Source organism: Leishmania donovani, chromosome 17 (genome assembly GCF_000227135.1).
Source record: "Leishmania donovani BPK282A1 complete genome, chromosome 17".
Lineage (NCBI taxonomy): Eukaryota > Euglenozoa > Kinetoplastea > Trypanosomatida > Trypanosomatidae > Leishmania > Leishmania donovani.
Window position 1 is genome coordinate 1 of NC_018244.1, and position 22,210 is coordinate 22,210.

Here is a 22,210-nt window from a genome sequence, read left to right on the forward strand (position 1 = left end):
GGCAGTTGCGGCTGTTGTGTAGACGGTGACAGCCCACGTGCCACTCGCCAAAGTCAAAGGAGCAAAAGGCGTGCGAGGGAACAAAGGGAAAGCTGCAAAGGGCGAGCAGAGCAGAGGGGAAGTTGCAGGGCTGCGATAGGCGTTGAAGAGATGCGGTCAAGCAGCCTTATGGCACGTGAATGCGCATTCCCCTCAGCCGTTGTCTGGCGTTTGTTCGCAAGACAAAAAGAAAATGCATCAGAACACGGTCACGTGCGCCTGTGTGCGCGCGCTCATAGAAGGCCAAGCTCAGGCAGCACGCATGCGATGTAAAGAAAGAGAAGCGGAAGCAACAGAAAGAATAAATGCAAGCCAGAGGGCAAGAAATGAGGATACATGCCGGAGGGCGAAAAAGACAAGAGGAGGCGGTCCACGTGCGCGGATGTCTCTGTGGGCAATCCAAACGGACTCCCTGCCAAGCAAACCATAGCGCGGTCAGTCGAGTAAGTCTAGGCAAAGCGGAAGGCAAACAGTGAAAACGATACGTCTGCAGCAAAAAGAGGAAAAGAAGTGAGGATGCACATCTTCTCGGCGGCTTTATGGTAAGCACAAGCGGGCAGCCCAGCTCGCAGGAGTGGGGCAGATGAGACTCAAGCCCAAATCCTTCACGGGATTGTAGCGTGGGACACAGAGCAGGTGGAGCGCAGATCGTGGGAGAGAAGAGCGCCGTCAAGCTTTCGAAAGACGAGCAAGGATATAAGTGGCCGGCTCCTCTGTTCCTTGTGGACAATGGATCTTTCCAGTCATACCACATTCGGATAGCTTGGATGAGACGTTCGGTGTGTGAGCAGGCGGAACAGCTTTCCCCGATTAAGTGGCCACGTGAGTGGAGGCGCGGAGGAAAGTAGCGAAGGGTACCGTTGAGAGCGCCACGTTAACGGACCTCTCTGCTACTTCTTGCCGGCACTACACACGCACCGACGTCACGTCCTTCGAAGCGGCGTCGCAGGAAGAGACTGCAGTAGATGCAGCGCAGATCTCTGAGCGTTGTGGCGCGTCTAAACGCGGTGCAAATGCCCTTCAGCTGTCAGCAGTTTGTCGACGCGAGGGAGTCGAGTGCACGACGCTTCTTGAGGCCATCCATGTTGTGAGCATCACTCTGTCGCGATTCGATCTCTCGCAGTATAGGCGTCTCCCGAGAGTGGGGAAAGACCCCGAAGCTGCGAGCACGCACATCACGCTAGGTGAGGGAGGTGCTTGCGGAGATTGAATCGAGAGAGCGCCTCTGTTGCAGATGTGCCAAAAGAGAGTGGCCTAGGATGTGATCGACTCTCGCGAGCTCTTCCATGTTAATGGACCCCCTTTGCAAGTCTCATATTATCAGCTTGTTCAATCCTGTAGGCTGACAGAGGAGCTGGTGTGTGTCCTTTCTGGAGCGATCGTTGTGAATAGGTGCTTATCGTCGGCATGTGAGTTAGCGTTTCGTAGCGACAAACACCGTGTGCCTTGCAGTTAGTCAGTTCCTCCAGCTGCATGAGCACACGCGGATCAGCGCGTACCTGCGTAGTGATGCCTGCGTCGAAGTGCAGCGCCTTGGCATCTGTTAGGGCGTCAGTGATGCCGTGACAGCAGGGCTCGCGGTAGCAGGACCGTTTTGCTTGGAGCGGCGGAGCTGAGCCTCTGAGTCAGCACGTTGTCGACTCCATGGTTTTTGCTTTGTCATTGTAGCAGGGAAGGGAGGGCCTAACTGGGTGCATCACATGTTCACCTCCTAAATTTCACAGAAGGGTTTTTGCCGTGGTTTCACCTATGATCTGTTTTGTATACACCCTTGCTCTTTGCGGAACTGCGGCCACCGGCAGGTTCAGCTTCGCAGTGGCAGGCATGGCGACGTGGGGCAGTGAATTACTCCGACGCATGGGGGCGAGTTGCTTTGCGGATCTGTTTCAGCTGCTTTGCCGGTCTTCCTCAGCAAGTCAAAGTCGGTAAGATGGCGTTAGTCTTGAGGTGAGTCAGCCCACCTGGATCGGTTCAAGTGTGTGTAGATGCACTCTGTAAAGAAAATGGAGAGTGAGGGAGGACGAAAGCTAGTGAAACTAGAAAGAAAAAAAAAACGGTTTTTTGTTCTTGTTTTTCCCGGTAGCTGCACAGCCAATGACTCTTTTCAATGTCAGGGAGAAGCTAATGGGCGCACAGCAGCGTGGGTCCTGTGGCCGTTGTAGCGCCCATCCAAGGTGCTGAGAGAGAGTGGTCTTAAAGCGGTGCTGTGCCTGATAGAGTAGATCGCTCCAGCATCGACACGTTTCGGCGTGTGCTATGTGGCTACGCTCAGTGAACAGTGGTGTCGGCGTGGGGTACCTACTCAGGCGATCGCTCGTCAGTAAAGAACGTCCCAGCGAATTCAATCAACTGCGTAGACTTCTACTATATCACGTGCCGCGGATGAGTCTCGGGGGCCTGTCTCACTCCCTTCTCTCGCACCCTATGCGAGATCTTTAGCATTGTTTGCTTTTCATTAGGTTTCAGTCATCTTGTCAAGGTTAGGGGGTCAGTTAGTTCCTTATGTCTCCTAGGGCGGACTTCACCAGAGAGGAAAGAAAAAAACAGCGACAACCACAGGGACAACGGTAGTGTGAGTTGCGAAGGAGAGAGATAATTGATGGCTGCTCCACGCAGCCATACGGACGAAGGCAGCGATACACCGATGCAAATAGAACAAGGAAAACAATGGATCAGCCGTGGCATCACCAAACGTCGGAGAAAGGCTTACTTACAAAAAAAGAGAGCATCAGACACGTATTCAGAGCCATGCATTCGCGACCAGCAGCATGCCAGCTTGAATAACAGAGAGCGACCTTGAGGCATACAAGCATTCAACACCGCCAAACAACTAACGCCTTCACGAACAGACGACCAATCTGTGCCAGCTACGCCCGGCTACCACCCGTATCCGCAGCAGGGAGAGTGCGCACGCGGGCGCCAAACAGGCAAGATCGATCCGGATCCGAAAGGATTCGAAAGAATGTGAGCAGCCAGCACTACCCTGAGAAGTGGTCGAAGGAAAAAAAAGAAGCGGCACGACGGTGGTGAGAAGTGTGTGAGAACGGAGATCGGTAGTCCTTTGCCGTAGTCGCTGCAAGACCGACTCTGTCACACAATCTAACGACGGCCCGCTCATTTTCCTCCTTTTGGCCTTCCTGCTGCCCAGCGTGTGCTTCATTCGCCCCCGAGACGGCGCATTTCCTCCTCGAGGAGACGCTGCTGTTCGTCGCGCTTCGAGGGTTTATCGATGTTGGCACGCTTGCGCCACGTTCGCTCAAACTCGTCGGCATCGTGAAGGAACTTGGAAAGGACCGCCTTCTCGTTCTGACGGCGGTCGTACTCGCGGCGGTGCTCAGCAAGGTAGTTCTCACGGGCGGCGGCACGCTCGGCGCGGGTTCGCTCTGCGTTCTGTGCCTCGTACTCCTTGCGCTTCGGAATCTCCAGCGCGCGGAGAGCACGCTCGTACAGGTTTGCCTGGAGTATCTCCTTGCGGTCGTTGTCGACGCCGCGGCGCTTGAAGGCCGCGAGCAGGCGGGTGAGCTCATCCTCGAACCCTGCGGCGCTGCGGTAAACAATAGACTCGTCGACCTTGAAGCCGGGGTACTTGATGCGCAGCTTCCGGAGCACCTCCTTTCCCCGCTCCTGCCGCTGGCGTTCGTTATACTCGGCGTACAGCTTGCGGATGTAAGCCTTTTGCGTCTCCTCCTTCTTTGCCTCCTCTTGCTCGCGGCGCTCCGCCACGGCCCGCTCCCGCTTCTTATCCTCGCTTTTCTTTGCCTCCTCGATGCGCTCCGCCTTGGAGTTCATGCAGGCCTTTTGCAGCGCGTAGATGCTGGTGCTACGCGCACGTGCCGCGTCGAGATCCGCTGCCGACGGCATCACCTGCCTCTTCGACGAGGACGCGGCAACGTGGGTGAAGTCCGAGTAGCGGCCAGATGTCGTCGCTAGCGAGGACGCGGGGACAGTGTCCACGTTTGCGACGATCTTGTTAAAGTAGCTCAACATCTTGGCCTTCGACGAGTCGCGAAACGACAGTGTGTTTGTGCGCGTGTCAATGTCGACAGAGACGGACTCATCGCCGAGGATGACGGGCTCAATGTTGTTAACGTACTCCGCCGCCGTCAGGTTGCCGTTGTACGCCGCGAGAGAGAGCACCTCGACGTAGTTGCAGGTACCGGAGAGAACCTCCAGCTGGTAGCGCAGGATCATCTTGTGGAGCTCGTTCCCGTAGCGGGCGAGGTCGCTGTTGGCTGCCGTCAGCGCCGTCACGCTCTTGTGCAGTCCCGTGAAGTCGGAGAAGTCGGGGTCTTCGAGGTTGGCCGCGATCTTTACGATTTCCGGGGAGGCCAGCGTGTACACACCCTTGGTCTTGAGGTTGGCGATGAGGCTCGTTTTGGTCGTGATCGGCGACTCAAACAGCTCGTCGATGCGGGCATTCTTCTCACGGTAGCGGCCAAACGGGTCCAGTTCCATGTCGCCATCGGCTACACACAGTGAAGCAAGGACGGCGCGAGCGGCGAGTGGGCCGCGCTTCTCTTGTCGCTTCATCGACGCGGCAACTGAAAGGCAGTAGGCATGGTAGTTGTACACGGAGCACGTCCAGAAGATATCGCTCATTGTTTCGTAGGCCCCCGACACCACATCGACAAACTCCTCGTTGCGCTGCACCTTGTCGCACACGCGCTTCAAGCACGACAGAACGTCGAAGGCGCCACCGTATTGGCGCAGGCTGCAGATGTCATTGAGCAGGCAGCACAGCGTCTCCACTGTCTCGGTAACCGCCGACGTGGACGTCAAAAAGGCAGCACGCTCCTTCAGCAACTCCTGTACAGCGTTTCGCGACGCTGCATCGTCGTGGTCGTGCAGGTGGTCCAGCGCCATGTGCGACACAGCGCGTGACACAGCACTGGAGATGTCCAGCACACACGCAGGCGCGTTGAACTCCTTGCACATGGATAGGAACTGGCGGACTGTCTTGTTGTAAATAAACGTCAGTTTCTTGGCAAAACCGATAGTGTTGTTGCCACAGAAGTGGCGAATGAGGCGGCGCAGGGCGGCGTGGCAGGGGATGATGTGGCGCTTCTCGGCGAGCGCGGCGAGAGAGATGCCGTTCAAGGCAGCGAGCATCCGGTCGCCTTCCGTGGCATTGATCTGCATCGCCTCTGTGCGCTCCTTTGCTTTTGCGCACATCTGTCGGATGCGGATCATGACGGAGTCAACGATGCGCTGCACGCTCTCCTCCACGTGCTGCGAACCGCGGAGACCGCTGCGGCAGCGACGGAGCACCTCGATCAGTTTAACCGGTTCCAGCTTCTCCTGGGTAAGGCAGAGGTCGGCCAGCAGCTCGAGACACTCAAACCCGATAGGAGTAACTTGGTTAAAGCGCAAATGCGACGAGAGGGCGTCGATAGCTTCCTTTACGTCATTGTTCTTCAAGTGCTCCTGCGCCTTGGAGAGGCTGCTGCGCGCACGCGCGTCGGAGGTTGCTGCGCGATCCATGGCTTCCGTGAACGCCGGAAAGAAGAAACGCACAAAGAGACGGGCGCGGTTGTATACCGCAGATCCGCTGCAGAAGGGATGGCGGGAGCACAAAAGTGCGCGGGAGGCAAAGCGAGAAGGGAGGTGGGGCCCTTACGTGGTGTACAAGGGAACACAGGTGGGACGGGCACAGTAAAAGAAGGACGGATTGGTTATGAATTGCTGTACAGTGGGTGAAGTAGAGTGGTACGCCGAGGGCGATACGCGGAGCAACGGAGATAGACGAGTCAAGTCAGAGGGCAGTAAAAGAACAGGAAATGCTGACGGCACCACTAAAGAGGGCGAGCCACCAGGAAAAGGAATGGTCGTCCTCGGCAAGCCCACTGGCGCTCGGTAGAGGTGACTATCACTTGACCTTCTGCTATGAGAAGCTGCCGTTTGTGAATGGACAATTGCGGAAAGAGCGGTTCGAAAGCAAGCAACGAGTAGCATGCGACCGGCCAGGTTCCTTCCTACTAGGACCAAAACCGATAGAGCACATCCATGATTCACCACGAGCTGGGCGAATTGCACAAAGAGGTAGTACTAGTGCTACTGAAGGCAGATCATCTTCGCGTTTCTTTTTGAGGTCATCCACCGTCTCTGTAGCAACGCTCACAGACCACAAGCACAGGTGGAACAGAGCCAACGATGAGGGGTAGAAATGAAAGCTCCCGCCCGGCTGCAGAGAGGCGGTGAGGGGCGGGGAATCGGGTAAAGAAAGAGCAAAGCCCAGGAAAAAAAAATGCTGCATAGCTCGGCAGCAGCATCCGACAAGTAGTACAGAAGAAACCAGCACGCACGCATGCTGACAAGAGAAACAAAAGACCAGGAAGCATGGCAGACGTAGAGCGACAAGTGATACGGGTGTCGAGGAAAAGGCGCGGAAACACAAGGCAGACATGAAGGGCCCGTAGACAGCAGAGGTTATGGACGGTGGACAAAGGCACAGTGTCGTGCACGAGTATGAATCGAATCTGTGTTGCAGGCCTCAGGGTAACCTCTGGTTTAGAGAAGGAAGATGAGAAATGGCTTCGTTCTGCTTCGGGATCATATTTCGCGTACGTTGCAATAGATGGTCTTGTTGAAGATGTTGCAGTTAGTGTTGGAGAGGGCGCCCGTGACAAATGCGAGATTTTCCAGACGTGTCGGCATTGTGATGAGCCTTCGGTCGGACACGGTTAGCTGCCATGCGACGCGCTCGTCAATGGTCGGAAGCTGTTGTACCTCATACGCACGCTGCACCAAATCACGGCGCTCGACGCAGCCGTGGCATTCACTGTCACGATCTCTTATCATCTTGTTCAGCTCCTTGGACGAGAGTGACTTCAAGTGGTCGAGCGACGCATTTGGAGTCGAGGACGACGGCAGGCCGCGAGTAATAGCACGAAGTGCATCCTCGTCTCTCGACCCCATGTGACGGCGCTGCAGCAAAAACGTTTGCTCAGGAGGAACTTCGATGAGAAGCGAAGCCCTCACCGCCAGTGCCGAGGCGGCGATGGCGAACACGCAAAGCAGGAAACAGATATGACTTCGTGCCGGCATTGCCCCTATTGCAGTAGGAAAAGAGCAGGAGAATATTCTCTTTTTTTTATAGCTTTTTTTTTGTATGTTTTATTCGGCGTTTTACGTTCGCTATCGCGGCGGACGCACTGTGGCGGCCGGACTTCCAGCTGGTTAGTGATGTGTTTTGAGTGAAGGCAGACCAGCGCATCGGGTAGCAGAGAAAGCTGGCGGTGAGCAAAGTGTGAACGGGGGAGATGCTCGCGCCGTCGGTGAAGCGGAGCGAGGGAAAAGCGAGGAAGACGAGTACACATACCGGTGGGCGTGTTTGCATCGGGAAGCTGATATCCTGTTGCGCCTGGAATGGAGCGTGCGGTCTCCATCTCTCTTCCGCTTTTACTGGACAGCCAGTGCTTCTAAGATAGATGGCTTACAAACGGAGCCGATAGGGTTGCAAAGAAAAGGTTCAGTACTAGGGATAAAGATCAAGTGCACAAGAGTGCTCATGTAGGTACGAGGCCATACGTGAGGGCACCAGCCGCAGCAGCCACTGCTCGAGTAGAATATAGAAAAAAGAAAAACGGAGAGTATCACAGCATTCAAAGAGAGTACAGTGGTTTTATTACGCTCTTCTCTGGTTAAGACCACAATATGTCCCCACCGAAGCACAAACGCCGAGTCAGTGGCACAGTGGTTTCGATCGCACAAGCAAGGAGATGCAAAAAAAAAGGTAAGAGAAAAGGGGTGTACTACATCATGCTACACCATGGTGTCCCCACGCAGGGGGCAGTCGCGACGCTGGATGCCGTAGCTGCCTGTGCATCCAGGAGTCTTGACCATTTCCCACAAGAAGAAGGAGGAGAGGCCTCCAAAAAAATGCCATGCGCCGTGGTACATACGGTACCTGTCCGCGCGCTTGTTAAGCCCGAGGAAGAAAAAGATAATAGCAAAAAAGAAAAGAAAGACACCGCAGCCCAGATGCCGGGCACTAAACGGGGGGAGGCGCTGCTCGACGAGGCAGTGCTTCACGACGGGAAATAGAGTGAAGAACAGAATTGGTGAGATGGTGAACCGCACGTCCCACGGGTTTTTCTGCTGCACGACAAGGGTAAAAAAGATGCAAAAACACTTGCAGCTCATGTCCACGTAGGGGTTCTGAAAGCAGCACAGATAGACGTACCAGATCCCCATTATCGAGATGACGCCGACGTTGTCGAGGCGGTGCCACTCTACCTCAGTAAGGAAGATGGACGTACCGAAGTTCTCCGTTGTGTGGTACATGAAGGATGCGAGGAAACCGAAGCTCGCGCAGCACAACTCAAATATGTATTTGCGTCTGTAAAAAAAGTGCAGCGTGGGAAGCAACGCTACGTGGCTGAGCACCGTCGTGATGAAGAGAATCGCTGGACTCTCGCCCACCCGCATCGCACGCGCGCCCAAGATGGAAGCAGGGGAAAACAGAAAGGAAGAAAAGAAAGGAAGTTCGGCGCAAAGGATAGAGATGAGTGTCGATGGGCGTGTATATGGCTGTGTGGCTGTCCTTGTGCGACTGTGTCCATGCAGCGGGAAACAAAAAGCATCATTGGCAGCAAAACTGCGCGCTGTTTGAGACAAAGAAATTCCAGGACGGGAAAGGGGACGAGCAGAGAGAGAAAGAGATGGGGGAAGGAAAGAAGTTTGATTTCAAACTATCGCGGCATCGCCTGTTCCGTGTATGGGAGTCGAGCTGACGGTAGCGCCTTCGCCAATGCCGATGCGCACACTGCCATATCGCGTACTTGCCACCTTGAACACAACCTACGTTTCCTTGGTTTGCTTTACTGCATGGCCAGGAGGAGACGGTGCGGGGAATGGTACATGGGGAAGGAGGGGAAGGACGGCGGCGTATACGGTAGTGTGGCAAGGAAAGCCAACAGTAGCTAGTCATGGGAGAGCAGGGGTGGCCTTTCTCTCCAAGGGAAACTTCCGCATCATGATACATTGTTTTCTTTTGCGTGTTGGCGTGTGTGCCTATGTGTGTCACCTCTAGGAGCCTTATCTGCTTCTTGAAAGCCAATCAAGACGACTGTATTCACTAAGGTGCTCAGACAGCGGTACTACCCTCAAGTCCGCGACACAACGCCCAACGTTTCACCGAGCATTTCCTGGGTCATTACCGCCAGCCACTGGTGCGGACCGGGCACTTCAAAGGTTCACCATGACGCCAACCGCGTCATCGCAGCTTGGCAAGTGCAACGATCTCCGCTTCCGCTCCGCTGAGGGGCGCAGGGCGTAAAAGAAAAAGAAAATCGTGATCGTAATGCAAATGTGAAAGAATCCGTGGTATATCCGGACGGGGTCGTTCGATTCATCAAGTCCCATGGCAAAAAATATGCCACCGAGAACTAGCGCTACCAGACCATTGAGGACGCGCGGTAGAACAAACCCGTGGCGACGGCGGGGATTCAGGAGATGCGACACTATTGGCACAGCAATGCATACGGCTACGGGCACAATAGTGTAGCGGACGTCCCAAGGAGCGGCCTCCTGCAAGATAATGACAATGAACAGGATGATGTACTGCAAGTACTCCAGAAGGATACGGTTTTCGAAGCAGGCTAGTTGGATGCAGGAGCACCCGACAGATACGATTGCGCCAATGTTGTCGAGTCGGTGCCAGCGCCCTTCGGACATGAAAAGGCTCGTCTCAAAGCACTCGCACGTGTGGTACATAAACGAAACGGTAACGGAGTACGCCCCCACCACTCCCTCAAAGCGCAAATCGCGTCGCACAAGAAAGGCCACAACGGCGACCATGGGGAGGTGGCTCAGTACGCATGTAAAGAACAGGGCATATTTCGAGTCATCGGGACGGTGAGCCATTCTGCGATGAAGAGACAGCCCAAAACCAAAAAAGAGACTCCGCAACCTCTAAGTTGGCAGACCACCTCGTCACAGTCAAGAACGTGTCCACATTTAAAATGAAAACACTCACTGCTGGGATGAAAAGAGGAAGAAACGCAGCCGAAGAGGTGTGGCGGTGGGGGAAGTGGACAGAGCGAGAGCACCAACGTGGTGAAAAGGCTGAACAGAGAGAGGGAAGCCCTCGCTATTTGGCGGCAACGGTGCGGCGGTGGGGAGCGAGGAGGCAAAGCTGTTGCTCAGAGCAGTGCGGGTTACCCAATGAGTACTCTTGTCAATTCTATTCGGTGAATATGTTTGCTCGTTAGATGCCGTGTAATGGATGGGAGACGCTGCGCATCACAAAAAAAGAAATGAGAAGTAGGAGGAGAGAAGCAGAATAAGATGGGCACATAATAGCAAATGAGCACAGCACCGGGTCGTTGCGCTTTCCTCTGTAGCGCACGGTCTCCAAGCGGTCAGCCAATCCGCCGTGTTCTCTAAGCACCCCGTACCTTGAAATGGGAAAAGACACCGGTATGGGGAGCCTGCTACTGCCTTCATCCAATACCGTCGCGTGCCAACACGCCGCCCGTATTGGAGCGTTGGTCCACCGAACCTCCTGAAGGAGAACAAGGCATCCGTGCGTGCGCGCAGCAAAGCGCAGGCGCATACGACTCCGGCAATCGCTCCGGCGATGCCGCCGTGCACTCCTTGTCGCTACAAGACATGCATTTCGGTGGTCAAAGGGAGTCGTGGCAAACTCAGAAACAGTTTGAAAGCAAAGGAGAAGCGCCAAAGAACAGTGAGGGCTACCGAAACGGCCACAACGGAGAAAGGAAACACCGCGTGGGTGTGAGGCCGACAGCACGAGAAAGCAAACCAGCCAAACAGCGATAAGACAAAACAACAGCAGTGGCACTTTGGAAAGGAGAGCACTAAAATGAAGAGCTCGACTCGTAGCAGCCACGCACAGGCCCAGATTCGCGTGTGACAGCCACCTGGGTTTGGGTGAGATTGCGAGAGCAGCGGTGCTCATGCCTCCTTGTCTGTCTCAAGGGGAGCGGAGGCTGAAGAACGGCGTAGCCGTGAGGTGAAGCAAAAGGCCAACAGAGAGAGACTGAGGCTGCCGATGATCCTGCAAAGCCCCCCCCCCCACACACACACACCTTCACCGATTGCACGCGTGTTCGAGATGCACATACCAAGAGGGAGAACAAAGGGCAGACGAAAGCGAGAGATGATCATCGAAAAGGGGGAACAAGAAAAGTGAACAGCGCAGCGAGCACGCTGACAAGAGCCTGCAACACGTGGAAATCGAGCATCTCGCACACAAGCATATGCATAGGCGGCACTGCACTTGCGCGCAGACAGCCGCTGCTGCTCAGCTCAGCAAACTAAAGAGAAAATGCTCAATATTCGAAAAACAGAAGGGTGCAGCGACAACATCGACAACCATATCCATATTCATTCCTGGCGTCAATCAAAAGGGGGAACGCATGAATCAGAAGGAAAGGAAAGGGGGAAAACAAAAAACAGCGGCTGAGCTACACAGACATGCCATAGGAGATCGCCTCCTTTACCGTGCACCCGCTTCTCCTGTCATCCCGCGTGCCATGGCAACAACAAAGCCACGGTTGATGAAGACGTGATGGATATAAGAGAGGCGCTAGAAGGCACAGCACTCACGCAGCCACGACCACACCCAGTGCACGCTGCCCTTTCGGGAAGTCACCTCAATCACCTCGATTTCCTCATCCTGCTCAGATGCGTGCTCCACCTCGCAGTTAGACTGCGGTGTCTGCTGAGCGGCTGTGGGTGTAATGAGTGCATTGCGCTCCGGTGCGTGGTGAGGTGCTGAAGGTGGCTTTAGTTGCATGCGACGGCGTCTACGGACATCGCAGCTGCTCATCAGACGCCCTTCGTCGCCCACCACAGGCGCGAAGCACATGGGGCACATCGAAGACCGTTGTCGCCACGACTCCAAGCACTGCAGGTGAAACCCATGCTCGCACTTGAGGAGAATGGCAGGGTTGTCTAGGGTGAAGTGCTCCAAGCATATAGGGCAGGTAGTAAGGTGGTATTCCCCAACGTCGTACGTCTCCAGGTCACCAACGACACTGTCCTCGTTGAGGTAGTCACTAAGATTTGAGCAGCTCGCGTCGTGTGAGCCAGCTGGTACTGAGGCGGCCGATGCCGCGGCAGCAGCCTTCGTATGCGGATTCCCTTGCATGACGGAGCCTCGCGTAATTGCTTCTCTCTGTAATAGATGAGCGCGTGTCGGTACTGGCGACACAAAATACATGTGCGAGTTACACTTCAGCTCCCCAGTCGTATATGTGTCGGGGAGCTGCGGCCTCAGCGAAGGTGAGAAAGGGGATGTTGTCCCTAGCAGAAGGTCAGCAACGCACCTTGTGCTCTTATCTTGTCCAGAAGCGGATCCCTGTGAGTCACTCTTGGGAAAAGTGCTGGCGTACCACCCGAGTGACAAGCAAGATAAAAAAAAGGTCACAGTTGGCTGCTGACGAATGTTCAAGAAGAAAAAGGCGGAGAACCAGGGGTGTGATGTTGTAGAGCCGCTGGGCAGTGCCAACCGCCAATCTCGGAGAGGAAGTCAAAAACACAGGCAAGGCACGAAGCAGGGAGCGACGCATGAGAGAAAGTTAGTAGTGACGAAGAGGGGAGAGATAGCGAGGGCATGAAAGCCTAATCGCATTAGACACAGGTGAAGTACGGTGACGGGTGTACTCTTGACGAGGTCCCTGTGCAGTGACACTCACCCCGTAAAACCGCAGGCGCTCACACAAGCGCACCGTAGTCAAACAAGACACAACTTTCCGTCTCTCACAAAACCTGCATGAGAGACCCTGCGGTGCGGTAAGCGCGAGCATGTCCACGTGCACGACACCTCGTATTGGCTTTGTCTTTCTTCAACTGTTTGTCACTGCCACGTCAATGTGCGGATGTGCTTGAGTACGAGATCATCGACAAGGAATCACCGAACGTCCGCGTAGGCGCGCCGGGCTCCCTGCGGGGTTATGAGTCGTTGAGCAAGCGGAGATGGCGCGACGGCACGCGAGGCGAGCATGACGCGTCTCCCGACATCCCTCGCAACTTCATTCGCGCACACTGAATCACTCACCACGACGTGCCTTACCCTCATCGCCTTCGTGAATGAATTGGCCGGGGAAGAGCAGTCGGCGTACGGCCGTTGGTGCGAGTCGTTTCGGGTCCGTGTTTACCACCTCCCCCGCTGCGCGCTTGCGGTCTTCCTCCTTCTCCTGCTGAACCATGAAGTGGTAGAACTCCGGGTCGAAGAACTTCAGCGCTGCCTCAAGTCCATTGCTCACGACCACGGTGGAGAAGAATACACCAATGGCAAGCATTACGGCGTAAGAGAAAGTGGCGAAGACGTGCACGCGATCTAGCCGACGTAAGCTCTTCTTGGATGTCTGTAGCAGCTGACGGTGCAGCGCCGGTGAGGCGCCGTTTTGATGCCAGAGGCTAGCTGGATTGACGGACATCTTGTACGCCGTCTGCAAAATGGCGTACTCGCTCTCACCTGTGGTGTTCTTTGCCGTGTCGGGGTGGGTTTCCAGGACCAAACTTCGGTAGCGAGCACGGACTTCGGCTAGTTCCGCGTGGTTTGGAAGCCCCATCACTTGCAGCGGCGACCCGTGCTTCTGGAGCCACTGCAGTTGCCTCTCCAGTTCCTCGGTGCGCTCCATCCCGGTTTGCATGCGAATCGCAATCCGCCTCTTCAAAGACGTCGGCGTAAGCGTCACGAAGAGGGAGCGCAGTGCCAATACGAAGCAACCGGGCTTGTAGCTGTGCTGCACCCCCGTGGTGGCGCAGCGCAACGCCAAGAGGCACGACTGCCTCTGGACCGCCGCCGGTGCCGCGCTTGCCGTCCAGCGCCGCATCCGCCGCTGCATCGAAGGTTTGAAAGAGAGGGAGAGGAGAGGTGGCAATAGAGAGAAACACCAATGATGACGGCTGGTTACACAAGGAGATCAGGAGTCTGGTGAAGCAGCGGCACTGCTGATGGGCAAGTCCCTTCGCTGCTGCGCGCACTCACTCAAAGAGGCTTGAACGGCACATCACGGGGCCCGCCCGTAACGGCACCGGAAATATTTGAAGAGGAGAGAAGGTCGGCGATGAATGTGAGAGAATGAGAGGACATGCGGCGAGCCCAGTGAACAATGGGCGCGCGGTGAAGGACCTGACGGCTGTGCAGTGATTGCGGCGAGCGCCGTGGCTGCGAAGAATGACCAGGATAACAGCGTAGAACTGGCCCCTAGGCGAGCTGTCATGCATAGGCAACCAAAGATCACGCTTAAAAGCACCGCGAAGTGTAGCAGTGTCGAGACGGTAAGCAGAAGAATGCATGCCTGCATGCATTCGTGGCACACCAACCGCTGAAACGACCAAAACCCTACTTCTGTTGTCCGCTACCGTCTTTCAGACTAGCAACAAGGAGGAAGTATGGAAGGAAGAAGAAGCGGTAGCTGGAAGGGCGAGATGGACAACGCGGGAGAGAAGGCGGTCTTTTCGTTAATGATCTCCTGACTGCACCAGGCAGCCCCCCTGCGCGCCAAACTCATATTTTCCCGCAGCCAAGCACTTGGGTTATGGGGGCCATACTCTTCCCTGCACATCTTCACGCACGCAAAAGGGGCAGGCTGAGAAAGTCGTAGAAATCACGATTCGCTCCAGAACCGGCACAATACTCGGCGGTCGTCGAACCTGCTACCGTGGAGGTGGGCGATCGTAGTAGCGGCCTTTTCCTTACTGGATAGTTTCAAGATGACGGCAACGCGGTCGTCAAAGTCGCCGGCAGCGTCAGCGTCGTTTTCAGAGTGTTCCCCCGACGTTGCCGTGGTACCTTCTACACGCGCAGCCTTGGCGGGTCGTTGTTCTGATGCGTCGTCGATGAGCACCCGCCAGGATTCTACCTTGTCTTTTGCGACGTCCTCGACTCGCTCCACCAAGGCTGTTACCAAATCCTTCTGCTCCATCTCTGTAGCTGCGTGATAGCCCTCTAGTGTCGTCACGTTTGTTAGCAACACAGATGACGAGGGGGTTCCTGCTGGGCCACTACGCTGCAACAGTCTCTTGCGCTTCTTGTAGATGCTCTGCTCTTGTCGACGCCGCTCCCAGCGCTTGGAGATGTCTTCACGAATCAACTCTATGATGGCCTCCACCGAAAGGTGCTGAAGGGCCGACTCCTTCAAAACACGGTTAAACCAGAAACTCGCCACGGCGTCCCACTGCTTCTCGTAAAAGTGAAAGTGCGGATTGTCGCGAAGGCTCGCGGGCAGCTTCAAATCCTGCATGGAGAACTGTAGCCGCCTCCCAGTGCTCCCCCACACCACCAGCGAGTTTCCTTGATCCTCCATTACCGCCTGGCCCATTTCATACCTTGCAGCGACGGATGTTTAGTGCGCGTGCACACGCTGACTCAAATATGGCATTCGCCTCTTCTCCGCCGCATACCGGATAGCGCGGCCCACCAGTATCGATGTGGAGAAGCAGAAGTTGGGGCGTACAGCGATCGCCAGTGGAAAATGACGGGAGGGACGAAAACGGCAAGATAAGTGACGTTCAAAGGCAAAACGTTGGCGGAGGCCAAGAAAGGAAAAAAGAGTGCGTAATGTGTGGAATAAAGCCTGTTGGGACTTGGCACGAGAGATGCAGTGGCGGAGGCTGCAAGACAGGCAAAGAGAAGAAGGCATTTCGCTAGTGGCGCGCTCTCTTTGGTAGGATAAGGTCACGAAAGTGAATCCGGAAAGGGATCCGCAGTCGAGTAGTGCGCATCTGTAGCACAGGTCTGGCCGCGTCAAGAGCGCCACGGTGCCGTGGTGCTGCCATAGAGAACCAAGCGGCGGCGCACAGGCAGTGGAATCGTCAGATGTGCGCTGTGGTGGTTCTTCACTCGATAGGAGCGGCAGAAACGAGTTACTTTGAGCGTTTCGCATAAAACACGACTTGTTGTGTATGAGTAACTTCACCAGAGAACAGAGTGGCAAAGAAAAGGAGGGAGGGGAAAAAGAAAGCCAACACACTGCAGCAGCTCATGAAGTCAATATTACTCGCTCGTCATGTACATGATTACATTATCGCGACGGCGAGAGTCGTCTTGTCCTCCTGTGCTCTCCCCTCCCCCTTTCCCGCACTCCGCACGTCCCCTCTTCTGCGACCTCGTGCAAACAAGAAAGGGGCGGGGTCTCGTCGCTCGTCGTCCTACCAAGGGAAACAGAAAAGTAGTAGACGGGAAAGAAGAAACCAAAATGAGGCACGCGTTTCACACGAAGCAGAAAAGAAAAACGAGGAGGACGGAAGGGGATGTCATGGCGTCCGTGCGGCGGCCGCTAGGCGAAACAGGGACGGGCACGAGAGACCGAGAGAGAAGCGGACAGAAAGAGGAGGTCGACAAGCAAGTGCAAAGAAGTAGAAAACGAACGGGCACGCATGTCACGTCACAGTCATCGCCGTGCTGGATAACATCAGTGGTGAATGAGGGAGGGGAGATGAAAGCGAGAGAGGGTCAGAACAGCGATGACGCACGCTTCTGCGCCGAAAATACAAGAGGCGCTAAGAAGAACAAAAAGAGACCCGCGGCGCTGCGCACCATTCCCTCAAAGAGGACAAGGAAACGGGAAAGTACAACGAAGTGTGCAGACAATGTCGTAACGCGTATGGAAACCGACGCGCTTCATCGGACATCGGAACAGGAGGCGCAGAGAAGAGGCATCGAGATGCGTCCATATAAACACATAGGCAGGAGCAACAAATCAAGGGAGCCACTCTGTCACACTGTGCATGACGACACGTGTTGGGGAGCGAGAGGAGGGAAAAGAAGAGCGACATACCTTAAGAGAAGTGGACAAGCATAAGAGGAAGACAGAAATATTTGGCATGCCCGTATGCGAAAGCGTTTGCCCCCCTCGTCCTCGCACGTTCTACTCTCGCATGATCTAAGGCATCTTCCCATGGCGCCTAGCCACTGGTGGACGTGAAATCGGGGGCAGCCGCACGCCGCGCGATTCTTTCTTCGCGGGCTGCTTGGGTGGCCCACTACAAATGCTACGCTTTTGCTGCAAGGAGCTCATCGTAGTGGACGATGACGTCATCAGCGTGTCATCGCCACTACCCTGGGTGAGTCGGCTTTGCATGTCTCCGGTGGAGACGCTGTACGACAGCGCGGCAGGGGTCAGCTTCTCCTTTAAAAAGGAGTTTATCTGCCCAATGGTGTCGGCACTGATTCCGGTGTCGCCGACGTTGATGCATGTCACCTGTGAAAGCGGGTTGCGGATCAGCCGCACGATGGAACGCCCTGCCACGGCCGGGATGGGATTGTGAGACAGGTCAATAGATTGCAGCGAAGGGTGTCGTGTCACCACCTTGAGCAGCGCCTGGATTACAGATAAGCTGTGAATGTTATTCCAGCTAAGATCTACATGTTTCAGGAACGGGCACGTATCTATCATGGAGATCAACTCGAGCAGCGCCATCGGTCGAGCGTGGAACATGTGACTACACTCTACAGAGGTGCTCGCAGGTACATACTTGCCGGTTACGAGGTAACGGTAGTCACGCAAAATTGGAAAGCCGTCATAACCGAGCCGCACTAGCCGCTGAATTTTCTGCAGGTAGAGAAGCCGCTGCACGCCCATGACTGCAAGCGCCGCTGCTCGCCACCGCGCAGATGGTTTCATCGCTGTCGCCGAGGGTGCCTGTGACGGGTAGAGGGACGTCCGCCGGTTGGCGTCTAAGCCTTCCTTGATCCATGGGTGCTTGAGAGCGTCTTTGGCGCTCATTCGACGGAGTGGGTCGTAAAGGAGAAGTTGACTGATAAAGTCTTGTAGCAGTGGTGGGCATCGCAGCCCACCACCACCCTCCTCCCGCGGACGATACCCGCGGCAGATGTCCTTCGTCAGCGCCGCCTCTGTACGGGCCTGAAATGGGTAACGACCTAAAAACATCACGTGTGCCATGACGCCCATGGCCCACATGTCCACCGGCTTGCCGTAGTTCTTCTCTAGCAGAATCTCGGGTGCCATGAAGTGCAGCGTGCCACAGCACGTCGTCAAGCATTGCTTATTGCCGGCAAACACGGAGAGCCCGAAGTCTGATATCTTTACGACGAGGTCGTTTTGAGATAGTAGGCAGTTGCTCGGCTTCAAATCGCGGTGGACGATACCCTTTTCATGAATGTACTCCACAGCCATCAACAGCTGCGTGATGAAGCGCCGCGTCTCCAGCTCAGACACGTTTTGCCGGTCTATGCGGTGCTGAAGGGAACCACCAGGAAGGTACTCCATCACAATTGATAGGCACGCTTCGTCTTGATACGTCTCCTCGAGCTTGACGATATTGGGATGAGAAAGAAGGCTCATCGTCTCCACTTCCCCCATGACGCTCCGCAGTCCCTTGGTGCCCGCCTGACGCTTGTCGATGCGCTTCACCGCGTAGATGTCCTTCGTCCCTGTGCGCCGCGTCGCGCTCCAGACATCGCCATAAGAGCCAGCGCCGATTTTCTCCATCAAGACGTACCTCGACTCGACGTCGACGGTGTCAGAGCTGCCCCCGCTCTTGGCATTGCGCAAGAGCGTGTCTTGCAAAGCGTAGAAGTCCATACTTTCGCTGGCATGAAGCTGCACGCAAAACCACTTCTGGTTGTCAGCGCATCGGTTGAGCGTTGGAGTGGCGTGCAGACGTGAGAGCGGGTGTGAGGGGCACGGAGTGCCGGGAGCAACAGAAGGCCACCACGAAGCAGGACGCGTGAAGAGAGTAACGGAAATGAGTAGAGGAGCGGTGAGCTGTCAAGAGCTCAAGTGCGCCTGCTTGCATCAGCTGGGAATGGCTGTGGGCTTCCCAAAAGGCAGTACCCGGTGGTGGTGCCTACGCATTGTACAGGGTAGGGGTGAAACAAAGAGCGACTGTACGGACTGCGCCTCGCTGTGCTAGAAGTCAGTGTACCGTCACAAGCCCGGGCACCTTCCCGGATGTACAAGTGCACTGGCGGCATCACAGGTTAAGGTGGGCACCGAGGGAGGCGCCTAGAAACTGCGTTTCGGCGGCCTTGATGGACACAAAGAGAGCGGAGTGCATTCACTGCCTAACTCGTCTTTGACACGTCTGTCGCGCCTATCGTTGTCTCCATTCAGCGTGTTCGGTAGGGCTGGAGGGAAGCGTAGGCGCCCGAGAAACAGCGCGCGCGTAGACGGCGTGCGATCAAGGAGCTAATGGCACACGGTCAATGAGGGAGAAAGACAGAAAGCGGCACGCACAAACACGCACACCTCAGCCGGGCATGCACATCCGCGGGGCCGCACAGATATACAGCTGGAAAGAAGACGCCGAATGAGACTCACCACGCAACCATGAAATGAGAGGAAAACATCGTCGCAAACATACACGCCTCCACGTACACGCAACCAAGAGAACCGGGATTGAAGTGTGGCTATACGATGCAGTGAGAAGGAAGCTCACGCGGCGAGAATCAAACCCCCATTTCCCGTATGTGTGATGTGAACGCCTCCCACATCATCAACCCCACCCCCTTCCAATGGCGAGCGCCGGCATAACAAATAGACAGACAGGCCAAGCATCAAATATCGTTAATGGTCGCATTCCTACATCTCTCCCCCTTGCACGTTCTCTAGCCATCCGTAACACGAGCAAGTCGCCAGGAGTTAGAGAAGTCGGAGAAGCTGGGAGAGGGTTGGCAAGGCGGTCACTAAGCACCGATCCCTTGCTCGCGAAGCCGCTCCACGAGCCAGTCCATGCCCTCCACCAGGCCATCACCTGTTTTTGAACTGCTTTTAACAATCGTCCACGTACGGTTCATAATGGACGACACACCAAGTTGTTCGGCGATCTCTACCTCACTGGCGGCGTCCGGCAAATCTTGTTTGTTGGCGAATATGAGCAAGAGACTCTTTCTGAGTTCGTCCTCGTCTAGGAGAGCGTACAGTTCGTGCTTGGCGACGCCCATGCGATCCCTGTCAGTGCTGTCCACCACGTAGATGACGGCGTCTGTGTCGCTGAAGTAGCAACGCCAGTACGGTCGCACACCCGTTTGGCCGCCAAGGTCCCACACTTCGAAGGAGATATTCTTGTACTGAAGAGTTTCTAAGTTGACTCCCACAGTGGGGACGGTGGTAACCACATCACCAAGATGTAGCCGATAGAGAATTGAAGTCTTTCCCGCATTGTCCAGGCCAAGCATCAAGACACGAATTTTGCGGTCTGCTGGCAGCAGACCAAGTGTCTGCTTCAGACTTGTCAGCCACGCACCCATAGTGCGGAATATCAGCGTTCTACTCGTACCCGCCTTAAGGGCGTGTCGGTGACCTGGACTGTGCGCTGAACAAGAATAGCAAAAGAGGGAGAGAGTAACAGCGCGACTCCTCCGACACCAATGGTAATGTGAAGCCAGCGAGTTGCGCTTGGTGAAACAGGCCCGAAGAAAGTGTGGCGCGGACCATAACAGAAACGGCACAGAGATGTGAAAGAGGGTGAAGGATACCAGGGAGGGACCGAAGAATGTCCGCAGCCTCCCTCGATTGACTTTTCCGATGCGCAAATGGTGATACTACCAAGGCCTGTGAGGGCGACGATGCCGAGAACATAAACACCAGAACCTCTCCCCCTCCCCGAAGGTAAGAGCGGGCGCACACAGCGCAATCGAAGCACTCACGTGGGCAGGGGAAAGCGAACAACTAAAGCAGGAGAGCGGCCACTGCCGAGCTCAACTCCCGTTGCGAGGGCCTCACAGAAGAAGGTAACGCACAGATGAGAGGCACAAAGAGGGCCGAGGCAAATGTGAAAACGAGAGTGCAGCGGCAACTCGGTAAGGACTAAAAGCAGGGGGAGCACGCGGAAAAGACCTCCGTGAAAGATTCCAGCGCCGAAACAATGGAGGACAGTGAGAAGCGTTCGATAGTGGATAGCGCAACAGTGGATATTAGCGCGAGAGAAACCACACCAAACGAGAACCATTCGTGCGTGCACAACAAACACATCGGCAACAAACATCACCCCCGCGGGGGAGAAGGGGCGAGGAAAGCAAGGGAAAAAGGAGGGCGGAGATGAAGAATGGAACCTAAAATGCATGTTACATTCTTGATCAGCACGTCGTTCGGCTTTCATGAGTGCCCGGAGGAACAGTTCTTCGCTCCGCCTCGTCGACAAGGCGAAAACCCAGCGAAGCCTCACGCTCCAGTGCAAAATGCGTGTGGAATGCTCTCAGCCCCTCATTCGAAAACACCACGGCAGAGCTGCCTACGATGGGAGCGCTGAGCACATAGAAGATGCGCTGGTGAGAGAGAGCGATCACTCATCGGGTAAAATTCCTGTGCTCAAGACACACATGGCTTTTTCATCGCAGTGACTTACAACAGCAAGCTTCGGAGAGTTGCCTCCACACGAATGCGCGATGTGTCCGCTAATCGCCATCTTATCTCACAGGAGCCCCACCAAGCCGTCCGGCAAGCAAGGGGGCGCTGCAGCACCCTCGAAGCTCGTTTTGCGTGAAACCCGTCACGCACCTTCAGGAGGAGAGGTCAGAAACGAAGAGTGCATGTATCCTCTGCCTCTGAAAAACAAGCTTACGTCGCTGCATTTGCATCGAGACGACGCAAAACAGCGTGTAGTATTGCATCGCCAGCATCGACTTTGGCCAGCCAACAAAATCGCTTCTTTTTGCCCTCCATCGATCCTACAAGCCACAACAAAGTATATTTCGTGAGTCATTTGCCCCCTTCAAACACCCCGACAATGAACTGAGGCGCTCGCTGTGGCATATCCCTACAAACGCTACTCGCGCAATCCCCACCACACGCACTCCCCACTAAACCACACATCAGACCCATACAACGCAGCACACAAATAATAAGCCAGAGCAGCTACAATCTCAGCACACCGTCTTTAGCAAGCGAAAGCACTACTCAACACCAAAAAGGGACCCGGAACGAAAGATACTCACTACACCCGCTACAAAAGCCTAAGCGCGCACCGAAAAACCTTCGCGACCATGACTACACGCGCACACGCATATATAGAAAGAGAGAGAGGCGTGGGCGTGCGTGGGTTTGGAGGAAAAGAGGAGAGGTCCCGCGGGACGCGTGGCGGAGATAGAAACCAAAAGAAAGGGGTGGAGGGAGGGGGCGCGGGCGGCGGAGCACCGCACGCTTACTTCTTCGCAGCCTTCGCGGCCGCCTTGGTCACCTTACCGCCGCTGCCCTCCTTCTTGTTCACGCCCTTGATGATGCCCACGGCCACC

The 22,210-nt window shown here is 55.4% G+C and overlaps 8 protein-coding genes across 8 annotated transcripts; all 8 read right to left on the reverse strand.

Annotated features, from left to right (window-relative positions):
- Positions 1-3,195: 3,195 nt before the first annotated feature.
- Positions 3,196-5,520, reverse strand: LDBPK_170010 (hypothetical protein, conserved; the record flags this gene model as incomplete). Its single annotated transcript, XM_003859813.1, has 1 exon — positions 3,196-5,520. The coding sequence occupies one exon, from the start codon at positions 5,518-5,520 to the stop codon at positions 3,196-3,198; it is 2,325 nt and encodes a 774-aa protein (XP_003859861.1).
- Positions 5,521-7,800: 2,280 nt separating this feature from the next.
- LDBPK_170020 (hypothetical protein, conserved) lies at positions 7,801-8,466 on the reverse strand (the record flags this gene model as incomplete). Its single annotated transcript, XM_003859814.1, has 1 exon — positions 7,801-8,466. The coding sequence occupies one exon, from the start codon at positions 8,464-8,466 to the stop codon at positions 7,801-7,803; it is 666 nt and encodes a 221-aa protein (XP_003859862.1).
- Positions 8,467-9,225: 759 nt separating this feature from the next.
- LDBPK_170030 (hypothetical protein, conserved) lies at positions 9,226-9,903 on the reverse strand (the record flags this gene model as incomplete). Its single annotated transcript, XM_003859815.1, has 1 exon — positions 9,226-9,903. The coding sequence occupies one exon, from the start codon at positions 9,901-9,903 to the stop codon at positions 9,226-9,228; it is 678 nt and encodes a 225-aa protein (XP_003859863.1).
- A 1,687-nt stretch (positions 9,904-11,590) lies between these two features.
- On the reverse strand, positions 11,591-12,226 carry LDBPK_170040 (hypothetical protein, conserved; the record flags this gene model as incomplete). The annotated part of the gene is made up of 1 exon (XM_003859816.1): positions 11,591-12,226. The coding sequence occupies one exon, from the start codon at positions 12,224-12,226 to the stop codon at positions 11,591-11,593; it is 636 nt and encodes a 211-aa protein (XP_003859864.1).
- An 829-nt stretch (positions 12,227-13,055) lies between these two features.
- LDBPK_170050 (hypothetical protein, conserved) lies at positions 13,056-13,844 on the reverse strand (the record flags this gene model as incomplete). The annotated part of the gene is made up of 1 exon (XM_003859817.1): positions 13,056-13,844. One exon carries the CDS (start codon positions 13,842-13,844, stop codon positions 13,056-13,058), a length of 789 nt encoding a protein of 262 aa, XP_003859865.1.
- A 777-nt stretch (positions 13,845-14,621) lies between these two features.
- Positions 14,622-15,335, reverse strand: LDBPK_170060 (hypothetical protein, conserved; the record flags this gene model as incomplete). Its single annotated transcript, XM_003859818.1, has 1 exon — positions 14,622-15,335. One exon carries the CDS (start codon positions 15,333-15,335, stop codon positions 14,622-14,624), a length of 714 nt encoding a protein of 237 aa, XP_003859866.1.
- Positions 15,336-16,898: 1,563 nt separating this feature from the next.
- On the reverse strand, positions 16,899-18,560 carry LDBPK_170070 (mitogen-activated protein kinase kinase 3, putative; the record flags this gene model as incomplete). The annotated part of the gene is made up of 1 exon (XM_003859819.1): positions 16,899-18,560. The coding sequence occupies one exon, from the start codon at positions 18,558-18,560 to the stop codon at positions 16,899-16,901; it is 1,662 nt and encodes a 553-aa protein (XP_003859867.1).
- A 1,103-nt stretch (positions 18,561-19,663) lies between these two features.
- Positions 19,664-20,227, reverse strand: LDBPK_170080 (ADP-ribosylation factor, putative; the record flags this gene model as incomplete). Its single annotated transcript, XM_003859820.1, has 1 exon — positions 19,664-20,227. One exon carries the CDS (start codon positions 20,225-20,227, stop codon positions 19,664-19,666), a length of 564 nt encoding a protein of 187 aa, XP_003859868.1.
- Between the last annotated feature and the right edge of the window lie 1,983 nt (positions 20,228-22,210).